Source organism: Lissotriton helveticus, chromosome 5_1, assembly GCF_964261635.1.
Source record: "Lissotriton helveticus chromosome 5_1, aLisHel1.1, whole genome shotgun sequence".
NCBI classification, from domain to species: Eukaryota; Metazoa; Chordata; class Amphibia; order Caudata; family Salamandridae; genus Lissotriton; species Lissotriton helveticus.
This window is the reverse complement of record NC_136065.1, coordinates 1,993,170,868-1,993,184,105: the sequence shown is the minus strand read 5'-3', so window position 1 is coordinate 1,993,184,105 and position 13,238 is coordinate 1,993,170,868. Positions and strand designations below refer to the sequence as shown.

The following is a 13,238-nucleotide window of genomic DNA, read 5'->3' as shown; positions in this document are numbered from 1 at the left end:
GCTGGTGCAAAGCATGCTAGTGCCCCTCTCACCTTCGGGCCACAGTGCTACTGCACAGGCTGCACCACTGGTAGCCACACCAGCAAATGTTGTGGATTTTGAGGAAGTTCAATGAGTATGCATGAAGAAGAGGGGCATGTCAAGCAAAGAAGTAGCACAATTTCGCATCCTCTATGGGGAATTTAATTGCTGCCTAACTCAGCAAAATTGAGTCATGGTACGGTGTGGCATTTTCGGAAGTTCTCCAAATGGAAGGGTTAGGTGTGTCGAAAACAAGCTGCCACTACGCAGCAGATGCCCCTTGGCAGTGGTTGGAAGATGAAGACACTTGTAATGATAATTCCTGTGCTCTTATTCAAGAAGGTAGGGTTTGCAGTTGAGAGACAGGCTGTCTGCTGTCACTTCACCTTCGCTGTCGGCTCAGTCTGAACACAAGAGCAGGTACTATATCTGGTTTTGTAGTTCTGGTTCCAAAAAATTGGATTTATGCATTGTAGTTAGACCTCAACTTGTACCATTAGATGGATAACTCCTGTTTGCAACCACCAAGGTTTGTCATTATATTCAATACATTATATTCACGTTTTGGTTTGTTATACTTTTTGGGTACGATTTGTTCAATTTTTTGTTTTTATTAAAGGGAGAGAATATGTGGTATTTGCTCCTGTTTACACTTGTGAAGTGTGACATAGCTTAATTCTAGTTCTAGAGTTGCATTAGGGTTAATTTTCCAACCTGAGAGGTAGTCACTGCTGTGGGAGTCTTTGAGGGCTACTTATTCTTATAATCGTCCTACTAAACTCCAAATTAGCTTTACTGAAACTGCTTTCCACCTATTTATGAACCCAGCAATGTCCCCTTTAGTTCTTTGGGGTTTACAAGTTTATCCTTTTCTACACATGCAGGAGATTCATAATACTTTTCACTAGCGATACAGTAGTTTTTGTAAATTGGGGGAAAAGAGTGGGCGAGTTTACTTCTCTTTCGTCTAAAGAGCCTTTTTAGTAGTAAGGGCAGAGTCACTGATCTTACTTTGAAATGTACCATTCTGAACGAAGGTGTTGTCTTCATATAATTTTTCAGGATTCTGCTTCTCCGGAAGAGTAACTATACCACTTGGTATACGTCACTAGAGAATTGTTCCCCATTGTAATTGTCTTACTTAGTAAAGGGTATTCATTTCCAGAAGGAATTCAATAGTGCCCATATAGGGTGACCATAGGTACAGCTGCCATTTGGACTATTCCACATATATTTGTAACATGCTGGGCTGTCAAGGGAAGAACCACCTTCTTCACATTTAAGGGGATAGGGTGCTTTTGGCAGTCTTCAAATTAGTAGTATATTGTTGTTATAAATTCAGGTTGTTGTGACATTTGCAGCTTTTATTTTCATCGGTCAAGCCGAAAAACTGGCTTCTTTTTTTTTTTTTTTTTCAGTTTTATATAGCACAAACTTGACCCAAACCGAATCGGGTATCAGAGCGCTTTACATAGCACCAGTTACGTTACATTAGGATTCTTTGGGATTTGAGTGTGACGAAGATTATTGTACAAAAAAGCTCCACTCCGCGGCTGACCAATGGTTTAGCACATCAATCCTTAGTACATAATTATAAGAGTCCTGTGCATATCACTTCCCGGAAACCGCCGCAGCTGGGCTCCACTGGAATCCAGACAAGAAGATTTTTAAGATAGTGGAAGGTGCACCAGGAAACAAGTCACGCACTCTTAAGGAAGTCCTTCTCTGGAGAAGCCTGGCCTCGAACGCTTATACCGGAAGTCCTGCCTTCAGTAATATGGCAGCGAGTAGCTCTGCAAAGTGACGTACCACATGTGTTCTCCTGGGCTTTCCTCGCCGAAAAAAATTTCACCTTCTCCTTTTTAAAATGAAAAACCCTTATGAAGTTCTTTTGATAGGAACGAAACTCGTTGGCTGATGTCTAATCGTTAGTTTTATAAAGAAGAATAAAGAAATACAAATGACTTCCTTAAGAGTGCGTGACTTCTTTCCTGGTGCACCTTCCACTATCTTAAAAATCTTCTTGACCAGGATTATCGTAGGTAAAGAGGTATCTCTTAAGTTTCCCTATGGAGAGCGGGAGAAGTTATGAAAGTTGTTCCCTTTATTTAAGGGTGGTTCATATTAGGAGTTGTGACTCCCTCATAGTAGCGACAGTGAGGAAGAGTAGTATGAGGAGTGATGATTTCTGGAAAATAATCTGGGCATCATGTCTGAAAATGCTGCCTATATAACACTCTGGTAATTTCAATGACACCAGTTTCTTATTGGGGATTAAGATGCAGTTTACCTGCTAAACGATGTTCAAATAACCTACAGAGCTAGCCTTACTTAAAAGGTACCTTTAAAGGCAATTCCATTCTCAAAAATATCTTCTGTCTTTGTAGACTCTGCATCAAACCTGAAAAAGTAGCACCGCATTCCCGGGTAAACAGCTATGGATATCAAGCAACGAAACCTTTCGACGGTAAACAGAATCACCTGTAAGTACTTGAAAGTAAATAAGCATCCCATTCAGATCCAGACTGTGCAGGACTTGCACACTTAGTGGACATATTTGTATGCACAACACTAGTTATAAGCAGTACATTTCATATACAGCCCTCCCGTCTCATCTGGTTTTACATCATCTGCTAAAGTGAGCTCCATTCCTCAGGCCACTTGATTTTTTCTGTTCCTTTTCTTTTTTCTCATAGCTTCCTTATGTTATGAGAAAGTTTTATTTTGACAGATAATGTGTTTATTTATCCTTGTACGTTGGGAGTCACTTTGCTGTCCGTTACATCAAGTCTGCTGGGTTTTTTCTCTCTAAGTCTACACCTCATGCTATCCAAAATGTTTATTGAAAACAGTATGTTAAAAACTGGATTATTCTGTGTCAGTGCTTTGCACCAATAAATTCAATGGGTTGAATCGTAGGATCGGACGGGGACCCAGTGCAATTAAAGAAAACCTTTGCAGGCCAATATTCAAAGTCAAAACTAGGGGTTGGCGGAACTTTCAGAGTTTTACTCTGCAGAATTTCACAGAGTTACCTACAAAGTATTTGAGATTCTGTGGAGTTCTGCAGGTGACGGAATTGCGGGCCGTCACGCTGATTTAGAGGCGGGAGCTTCGTGTTGATTTTTAGAGCCGGGAGCTTTTTCTGCTTTGTAAAATCAGCACGAACGGCATCACGCTGCACGCCAAAGGGTGCTGCTTCTTTCTCCCGCTCGAGTAGATTTTCTACTGGAGCTTAAGTTTTTTCTCACTCGCGCTCACCAAGATAACGTTGGTGCGTTAAAAACTCCGCCCGCAGCGATTGGCAGAGTTTTTGTCAAACTCCGCACTCCAAGCAGAGTGTGGAGTAGGCAAACTCCATGAACTCCCCAGGCGGAGCGGAGTTTACCATCCACCCCAAGGCAAAAACATAAAACATTTTTTTAAATTAGGAATCGGTACATGAAGAAAAATTTAATCTAAAAGAGCCAATTAGTTATGGATTCCTCACCATAGAATTACCCGCAGGCGTCAGACTGGATTGGGGAATTTTTTCATCATCAGCACCCCTGCGCGTCGATAGGTGGCGCCTGTCGACTCTGCGTTCGTCGTTGGCATCATGGTGGGCGGGATGAGATTGCGGTATCTACGTAGACGCCGCGTTTGGGCGCTAAAGTCAGCCAGCCTGTGCAGACCCGGAGAGAGCAGTTCCTCGAGTGCTTTTTGACTCCCCTTTTTGTCAACATCTTTTCGAGTCCTTCGACTTTTGGTGCTTGCAGGGATGTCCCACCCTCAAACCGGCTTTAGGCTTGTGACTCCTGTCACAAGCTGATGTTGGTTATGGACCCACACCTTGTGTGCCTTTGGTGCTTTGAGTGCGACCATGGCCCGAAGTCGTGCTCCGACTTGATCCGAGGTCTCGTCAGGAGGGAGGTCACGGGACCGGTCACGGAGTCGTCACCACCACTCTTCTTCCAAGTCTTCGTCTTCGGGTAAGTCGAAGCACAAAAAGAAGGCAAAGAAGCATCGCCGCTCTTCGCGTTCTCCCTGTCCGTCAGCCAAACCAATGCAGGAAGCAAAAGGTAGTCGTCCGGCTCCACCCGCGGAGCCTGTTGGGTCTATTCCAGCCTTCCCTCCCTTCCGGGAGCCGGAGCTACCCCTGCCCAGCTTCAAAGCTTTTACAAAGCCTTGCTTTCCATCTATGGGCTGCCCGACTCCGCTGGCCCGCCCTTGGGCCCACGGATTCGGCTGGGGATCCTAGGTCTTCGATGCCGGTGGCTTCGGCTCCGGCGCCGCAGGGCCCCAGGCCTGGATCCGGATCGGTCAACCTCGTGACACCTCTGGCGCCGAATCCAGTGACAACACTTCCGCCGCCGGTTGTGTCCCCAGTCCATGTCGACCCCAGCCTCCCCCTCGATGTAGACACGGAGCCGGACTTAAGTCGGCCAACGTCGGGACTGGCGCCGACTGCTAATTTTGTACCATTGATCTCCCCTGGTGTTTCCTATTGCCCTTAGTGGCTACCAGAGGAGGGTGAGGGTGAGGAGGAATGGGAGAGGTCTGTGGACCCTCTAGCAGACCAGTTGGAAGAACCGGCCTGGAGAGAGGAGTTGGGTAAGGCCAGTGGTCTGGATACATCCCAGCCCTGGGCATGCTTTCTCCCCTCACCGTGGCCTCTGAGGAGGGTGCATCTTATGCAGTGGTGTTACTTAGGGTGGGCGAGGCCCTCAACCTCTAGAATCCTATGGTGGCAGTCAGGACTAATCTCCGGACTGAGGTACTTCAGCCGGCAGCGGCCTCTTCGGCGCCCCTGCTCCTGTTCAATGAGGCCCTCAAGGACATCCTTTTGAGCACCTGGTCAAAGCACAACAAAGGGGCTCCTGTGGATAGGATTGCCCGACACCGCCCGGCACCAGGTGACCCCATTTCCCTCTCCCCACACCCCACCCCTGAAAGCTTGGTGGTCCAAGCCTCAACCTCCAAGGGCGCATTCCCTAACACACCACCTGATAGGGAATCCAAGAAGTTGGACCCCCTTGGGAAGATGTTTTCTTCCTCCAACTTATGAACACCGCTTGTTTCTTGGGCCGTTACTCCCACTCGGTGTGGGACACCGTTGTGCAGGTGCTGCCACAGTGCCCGGAGGAGGCCCAGGTTGTGCTCTCTCGTGCTGTTGCCGAAGGGAGAGATGCAGCGAAGTTTACCATCCGTGTGGGCTGGACACCGCCGACTCACTGGGAAGGACGGTTTCCACGTCAGTAGCACTGAGACGCTTTGCCTGGTTGAGGTCCACTGGCTTTTCGGGTGACGTCCAAGCAACGCTTTTGGACATGCCCTTTGATGGCTGTCACCTGTTTGGCAGACAACACCCTCGAGCGCTTTAAGGATTCTAGGGCTACAGCCAGATCCTTAGGCCTTGCTTCCATCTTCCAATGAAAACACTAATTGTGTGTCATCAGCGTAAGAGATCACTCCGAGCTCACAAGATTCTGCCACTGAAGCCAGTGGTGAGACATAGAAATTGACAGACATTGAAGAACATTGGCTCAGTTGAAACAGATTTAAGCGGCGAATGCCCCGCTGGAGGCATGTAATAGATGAGGGCCTGGGTCAAGATAAGAATTCTCACCAGTATGCATGTGGATAGGAAAACCATAGGGTGTTAACTAGCGACTTCTAGGGGCTAATCCAATGTGAGGGAGTCAGTCCAAGATGGCCGCACCATACGTAGTGGATATCAGAGCCAGAGAGGAATTCCTATGTCTCTTTCGATTGGCTGGGCCAATAGGAATAGGGTAGTAGTCCTTTTTCAGTTTCTGTATGTGCGGTGAGTGCTTTGATGTACCAAAAAGTAGGCGAGAGGTCCTCCAAACCAAAGGGACAGGACACAATACTGACACCAAGTCAAAGAAAATTCCCTTTGGGAATCCTCAATAGCATACAACGGTACTCAAACCTCAATCACACCGCACTCATATATGAACTGTCGAAAATGCCAAAGAGTAGTATATACATGTTTTATTCAGCTAGTGAATGCATAAAAAAAGCTCTATTTTACATCTAGCAAGATATCTAACATAAACAACAAAGTGTAGCACAATCTTAATTAAATATTAAAAATCACTTTGTAAAGCACATCAAGAGGATGACTGTTTCACAGTTAAACATTATAATCAATTAACCTTAATGTTTAATTCACAATTAAAAACATATATATATGTAAACATTTCATATAAAAGCATCACAAGAAAAATATGACAAATAAATACAAAATGACCAAAGGCAACTGGTTCAAACCACCTTCTTCAGGCTTTCTTATAAAAATGTGTCCAAGGATCCTAACATCTATATGAAGAGAAGATATATATATATATATATATCTATATATATATATATATAGATATATATATATAGATATAGATATAGATAGATAGATATGGCACTTGGTTAAACAACAACAGCAAAACTACTGTTTTAAAAATATCAAAACATCCCCTTTAAATAAATCACCCATATACAAACCCAATGGCATTACCCTTATTCCAAACAGACTTGTGTTTTATACATTTCACACATACTCACTCACCACTGTATCTACACAAAGTTCAAGCTCACATGCAACTTAGAGCCACTGCCACTGAAAGGTTAATAAAAAAACTCTTTCAAAAGCATTTATCCAAAGGAATTATAACTTATCCCTTTTTACTCTAGGTATTCCTGTCACATTTCTAGAAAACGGCATAAATATCTCTCAACCCACCGTCATGTAAGAATGTGGAATCGATGACAGGGAGATTTCACTCTCTATCTCCTCCTGCTGTACCAAACAGACCTTATGGTAGCAGATTTGTTACCAATACGGGAATCTAGTTAAAAAATATAATAATAAGATAACCCAAATCGGTATCAATGTCAGTTTACTGACTATCAGTTGTCCTAATGAAGATAAGATAAGACAAGTCTCACACATACCTCACACGTTAAAGCTGGACAGTTTGAACATTTGGTGCTCGCAAAGTAATCCTACTCAAATGTCCTTCCAGGGGGAATGTTCAATTTTAAAACATAAAGTGGGTAAAAGAAACCTCCACGGGTTGGTTCTAAAAATGATGTCAAGAAGGCATTTTTGAGGTCTAAATAGTTTCACCATGGGTTCGCGCAAATAAGGACACTCCACACGACTCTGCTTCATAGCATAAAAGGTCACTTTATTATTAGGACAGTCAAAGACAGATTCCGCAACATTACCTTTATTAACAAACACCTTGTATGATTTTATCAAAGCTTTTTCCCCAATTGATTTTACATCACCATTCCCGAACTGCTTTTATTCTTTTCCACCAATCCAAAACTGTTTTAATACCAATCCAGTGTTTTTCCTTCCAACTCTTCATTTCCCTTCCCACCTACCCTCCCAACACCCCAGAGAGAAAGGATAAATCCGCTCTAGACTATCCTATCCCCTAAGAACACGCCTAAACAAACAAGTAGCACAAATGGAGCACTGTCAAGACTGCCCTAGAGTGACATCACCTTCTTTTTATTAATTATGCATATCTTTTTTTTTTTTTTTTTACAAAGACGAACATAACATCTATAACAGAAAGCACCCATCCCAAACTTATAAATTAAGGGCGGGTCAAAACACGACGCCACCGCTCCCTCACAACGCCGAGTGACGTCGCCCTCCCGTTCCCGCCCCGCGCCTGAACAAACCCCTCCCCTAAACACCCCAACAGCCAATCACAGCGCGTGGGATATCCCATTGCGCGAATCATCCCAGGGGGACACCGGCTGTGCCAAGTCCCCCTAGGGCCCATCGCGCAAATAAGGACACACCACACGACTCTGCTTCATAGCATAAAAGGTCACTTTATTATTAGGACAGTCAAAGACAGATTCCGCACCATTACCTTTATTAACAAACACCTTGTATGATTTTATCAAACCTTTTTCCCCAATTGATTTTACATCACCATTCCCGAACCGCTTTTATTCTTTTCCAACAATCCAAAACTGTTTTAATACCAATCCAATGTTTTTCCTTCCAACTCTTCATTTCCCTTCCCACCTACCCTCCCAACCCCCCAGAGAGGAAGGATAAATCCGCTCTAGACTATCCTATCCCCTAAGAACACGCCTAAACAAACAAGTAGCACAAATGGAGCACTGTCAAGACTGCCCTAGAGTGACATCACCTTCTTTTTTATTAATTATGCATATCTTTTTTTTTTTTTTTTTACAAAGACGAACATAACATCTATAACAGAAAGCACCCATCCCAAACTTATAAATTAAGGGCGGGTCAAAACACGACGCCACCGCTCCCTCACAATGCCGAGTGACGTCGCCCTCCCGCTCCCGCCCCGCCCCGCGCCTGAACAAACCCCTCCCTTAAACACCCCAAAAACCAATCACAGCGCGTGGGATATCCCATTGCGCGAATCATCCCAGGGGGACACCGGCTGTGCCAAGTCCCCCTAGGGCCCATCGCGCAAATAAGGACACTCCACACGACTCTGCTTCATAGCATAAAAGGTCACTTTATTATTAGGACAGTCAAAGACAGATTCCGCAACATTACCTTTATTAACAAACACCTTGTATGATTTTATCAAACCTTTTTCCCCAATTGATTTTACATCACCATTCCCGAACTGCTTTTATTCTTTTCCAACAATCCAAAACTGTTTTAATACCAATCCAATGTTTTTCCTTCCAACTCTTCATTTCCCTTCCCACCTACCCTCCCAACCCCCCAGAGAGAAAGGATAAATCCGCTCTAGACTATCCTATCCCCCAAGAACACGCCACCCAGGAAAACCCCCAGTGTTTTCCTGCCCCTCCCAACTTCTGTCATAGCAAAACTTTGTACTTTTTTTTTTTTTAAACATCTTTCTGTGAACACCATAAATCCACACACCATAATTTGGCCAATGCATCCCGCAGTTCCATAAGATAGTAAGATTGCCCCATCTGCGAAAAATGCACACCATCTCCTCTGAATAAATGAAGCATTTCGCTTGAAAAATGCTCACGTGCCAGAACAGTTATACCCATTGCTGTGCAGAAAATTTTCAACGCTCTGTTCAACTTGCGGCGGCCTTTTTCCACCGCCGAATGTACTCGTGCCCCTCTCCATTGGTGTTTATAAACAAATTCAGTCCAAACAACCCTTGTTCCCACCCAATTATTTTTAATCACCGCCAGATCCAGCTTCATTTGCTTTATCAGGGTTAGGTCTGATAATTCCACCACATCGTTTTCTCCGAGGTGTATTACTAGTAGATCTGGAATTCCCCAAGTAGCGGCCAATTTAACCAGCAATGGAAATAGGTCGTTCCATTTCATTCCCCCCACCCCTTTCCACAATACCTCATGATCCTTTCGATACAAACCCAAGCCCCGTCCACAGATTTGCTGTTCGGCAAAAACTGATGACCATTTAACTATCGAATGTCCCACAATCCAAGTCCTCTTTTTCCGAGGGAAATCCAACACTCGACCTGTGATACAAAAAAACAACATTAACTAACATCGCACATGGAAGGGCGAATGTATTTCACAACCACACATATCTGTAACAACAGTTAGATTTCCAACGTCCAATGCGTTGTATCTCCTCTTTCCCCCAACCCAAGCTGGCAGCCTCCGTAGCAGCACATATTCTAAAGGAATGGGTTCCGAAGCATTTTGGATTTTCCCCCACCATTGAAAGAGTTTTCCTCAGTACTGACAGAAACTGAAAACAAGTAAACTGGTCCCCCCGATTGTGGCAAAAAATTGTCCCAGAACGAAACACCTTTGATTTTAAAAATGACCCCCACTCTTCAAATGGGCAACAATCTACCACCCCACTCCTTCCCAATTTTATCCAAGTCCCAACCCCCATTTGGTCTGTCTTTGACTGTCTCAGCCTGATCTGTAACACCTTCCCATCCAGGATGTTGATATCTGATGTCTGGATCCCAGGTTGGTGCCTTAAACCAATTAGTTCAGAAATGCGGAAAGCACCAAAGAAAAGCCAGACCATGCATAACCTGAACCTTACTAATTTCCATTCGTTATAGCAACAATTAGGCAGGACTCCTAAAATTCGTCTTAACAGGTCAAATGTAATAGGTTCCCTCAAAGATTTAAAATGAATTTTGCTTCTCCCAAACCCCTTCAGCATCCTCCGCAAAACAAAACCAATCTGTACAGCCTTGCCCAGCCATAACTGACTATAAAATGATGCCTGCAAGTTTGCCCGAAATCGTTGAATGTGACAACCCTTTGTCCATCAAATGTAATACAAAATCTAACATAAACTGTTCACTTCCAACTGCTTTGCCATCACAACCAAGATCCGCAGCATAAAGTAGAAATTCAGACCACGCTTGCTGGTAACTCCTTCTCGTGGACTTAGCTATGGAATGTTCCACCAGCTCCGTAATCCTCACTCCCCCACGTCCCAAATGGTCGAAGGGATCACCGTCTTGTATCTGTCCGCTCTTGGCGCCAACTCCCGGAACTTCTGCCAATTGCAACGAGACAGAGCATCGGCAATTGAGTTGTTCACCCCAGGAATATGCTTAGCCTTAAAGACAATGTTTAGCTTAAGGATTTGCAGCATAAATGCCCGTAACAAATGCAGCACCCTCACATCTCACGCTCTCTGCCCATTAACCAGACTTACCACTGCCATATTGTCTATATGGAAGAGTACACAGCGATCCCTGAACTCCTCTCCCCACACCTGCAATGCTACCAAAAGCGCAAAAAATTCCAGGAAGGCGATACTACGGCCCTGTTCTAACCAACGGGCCGGCCAAAGCTCGGAGCACCATAGCCCTTCCCAGAATAACCCAAACCCTTGGGCTCCCGAAGCATCCGAGAAAATCTGAACTTGCCACACCGTGTCTTCATCCACAAAGTTGATAGACACACCATTGAACTCATCCAAAAACCTCAACCAAACGACCAAATCCTCTTTAACTTTGTTCGTCAGTCTTATGTGGTGGTGCAGTAAGAAAGCCCCCGACATAGCAAAACTGAGGCATCTGCAGAAAGTTCTGCCCGCTCTCACCACTCTGCAGGCAAAATTAAGGTACCCCAGCAGCCGTTGGACCTGACGGAGTTGCAACCTCTTCTCACCAATAATTTCCTGCAAAAAGAACTTAATCTCTTGCACCTTAGCCAAGGGCAAACGAGCTACCATTGCTGCAGTATCGATCTCTATGCCTAGGAAGACTAACTTCGTCGTCGGACCTTCCGTTTTTTCTGCAGCCAATGGTACTCCAAATTCACCTGCCATTCCTTGAAAACAAGCCAAAACCTTGCTGCATTGTTCACTTCCTGCTTGACCATTAAACAAAAAGTCATCCAAGTAGTGACAAACTGCTGCATGCCCAGATTTCTGAATTACACACCATTCCAAAACTTGCTAAAAGTCTCAAAAAGGGAACATGGAATAAAACATCCCATCGGCAACACACAATCTACATAAAATGCTTCCTCAAAATACATGCCCAATAATTTAAAATCCATAGGGTGGATGGGTAACAACCTAAAAGCCGCCTGAATATCACATTTTGCAAGCTGGGCTCCCATACCAGCCAGACGAACCATCCTCAACGCATCATCTACTGAGGCGTATGACACCGCCGTGTCATCTGCCGAGATGAAGTCGTTTACCGACTGACCTTAAGGCCAAGACAGATGGTGAATAAGCCGAAACTCACCTTTTGCCTTCTTAGGAATAACTCCCAAAGGCGAGACCATCAAATTTGGCAGGGGACAATGCGAGAAAGAACCCACTATTCTACCCAGCTCCAATTCTTTATCCAGTTTAGCTCGGACCACAAGAGGTAACTCCTTTGCCGATTTTAAGTTTTCAGCCCAACGCTGTACACGAGGACCTTGGTACCCAATGCGAAAACCTGAACGAAAACCCCAGAGCAATTTAACTGCTGCTGCATTATCCGGGTAAGCCTCCAGACAGTGCAGCATAGCTCGAAGCCTAATTGGGGTAGGAGCCTTTTTGTATAAGAGGTGGAAGGGTGCCTCGTCCTCTCTGCCCCCTCCCATGGTCCCCTTGGTGTTGATTCGGAAAGCACTGGAAAATAGCGTGTCTACCCCCGCACTGAGCACATTCATGTTTGAATTTGCAATATTGACGCACACAGGAGCCCCTATTGAAACCTCAACACGCTCCCGTGGTAGGCAATTGTCCTCTTCCAACACCACCCGCCCCCATTGGAGCGGGACGCTGGAGAAAGGGCCGATATGTTATGGGGAGGCCACTGGCCGTATGGATCGTGTTTGATGTCAGGTGCCCAGACATCCATTGGAGCCACAACTCCTGGTCCACCTCCCCCCATGGTTTGTCGTTAAACAGACTCACTCTGGCCCTAAACTCTTCGTCGTGATTCAACCAGGCATAGCCTCCCGCCTGCAAATGTGCCCTCCTGATGATGTCAATGTACTTGAACAATGCCACGCCCTCTCTGGATAGCGCTCACAATAAACACTTGCATATATTATGAAAGCAGCCGTCCAGTTTTCTATAGTTTTAGGTACCTTTGGGCGGCGGGACAACTCTAGCCCTTCCTCCTTCGATCCCTCTCTAGCCTGCAGATCTCTATGCAAAAGACGGAAAATATCAACATAGTCATGACTCCAAATTCTTTGTCTCGTTCTCTGCGATAAGTGCGTGCCCAAGGGCATGGCCACACCCATATAAGGTAATCTTGTGCGACCACACCCCTGACCATCACTCCGCAAAGAACTACTTAAAGACGAAGCAGGGCTTGCCCCCCCATCCCTTTCTTTCTGACCCCCAGACCCCAATAATGACTGAGGTGTACCTTGTGGCACTGTGCACAACTCTCCTTGAGCCTTAGGAATCCCTTCAGTACTACCCTCCCCAGGCCCCACACGAGGGCCGCTCGCCAAAGGCCGTGTCCATGCAGCCCACCAGTCTTCCTTACCTGATGGCAGCTGTGTAGCCCTTTGTTGAAATTCTTTAAGACCATCAAGTTGATGATGTCTGCCATGCCTTCCCCGATCCGCAGAGAAAACCGCTCCAGTTCTCTGAAACACACTAGAAGATGTGAGATGACCTCCCCCCCTCACCCCAAACTCCTGACCGCCCAAACCAGGAGCCGCTTCTTTAGACACCCAAACCCTTGGATTCTCCCGATTTTCTTTGTCCAAATCATCATATTCACCACCATCAACATCAAGAAATTCAGTAT

At 45.3% G+C, this 13,238-nt stretch overlaps 1 protein-coding gene across 1 annotated transcript in view; it reads left to right on the top strand.

Annotated features, from left to right (window-relative positions):
* The window catches only part of LOC144752838 (E3 ubiquitin-protein ligase TRIM39-like), a 745,961-nt gene that overhangs the window by 560,025 nt on the left and 172,698 nt on the right, over positions 1 to 13,238 (top strand). Inside the window, exon 6 of the mRNA XM_078640678.1 lies at positions 2,409 to 2,504. Within this exon, the coding sequence (XP_078496804.1) occupies positions 2,409 to 2,504 (96 nt within the window). The remainder of the gene's footprint in view (positions 1 to 2,408; positions 2,505 to 13,238) is intronic.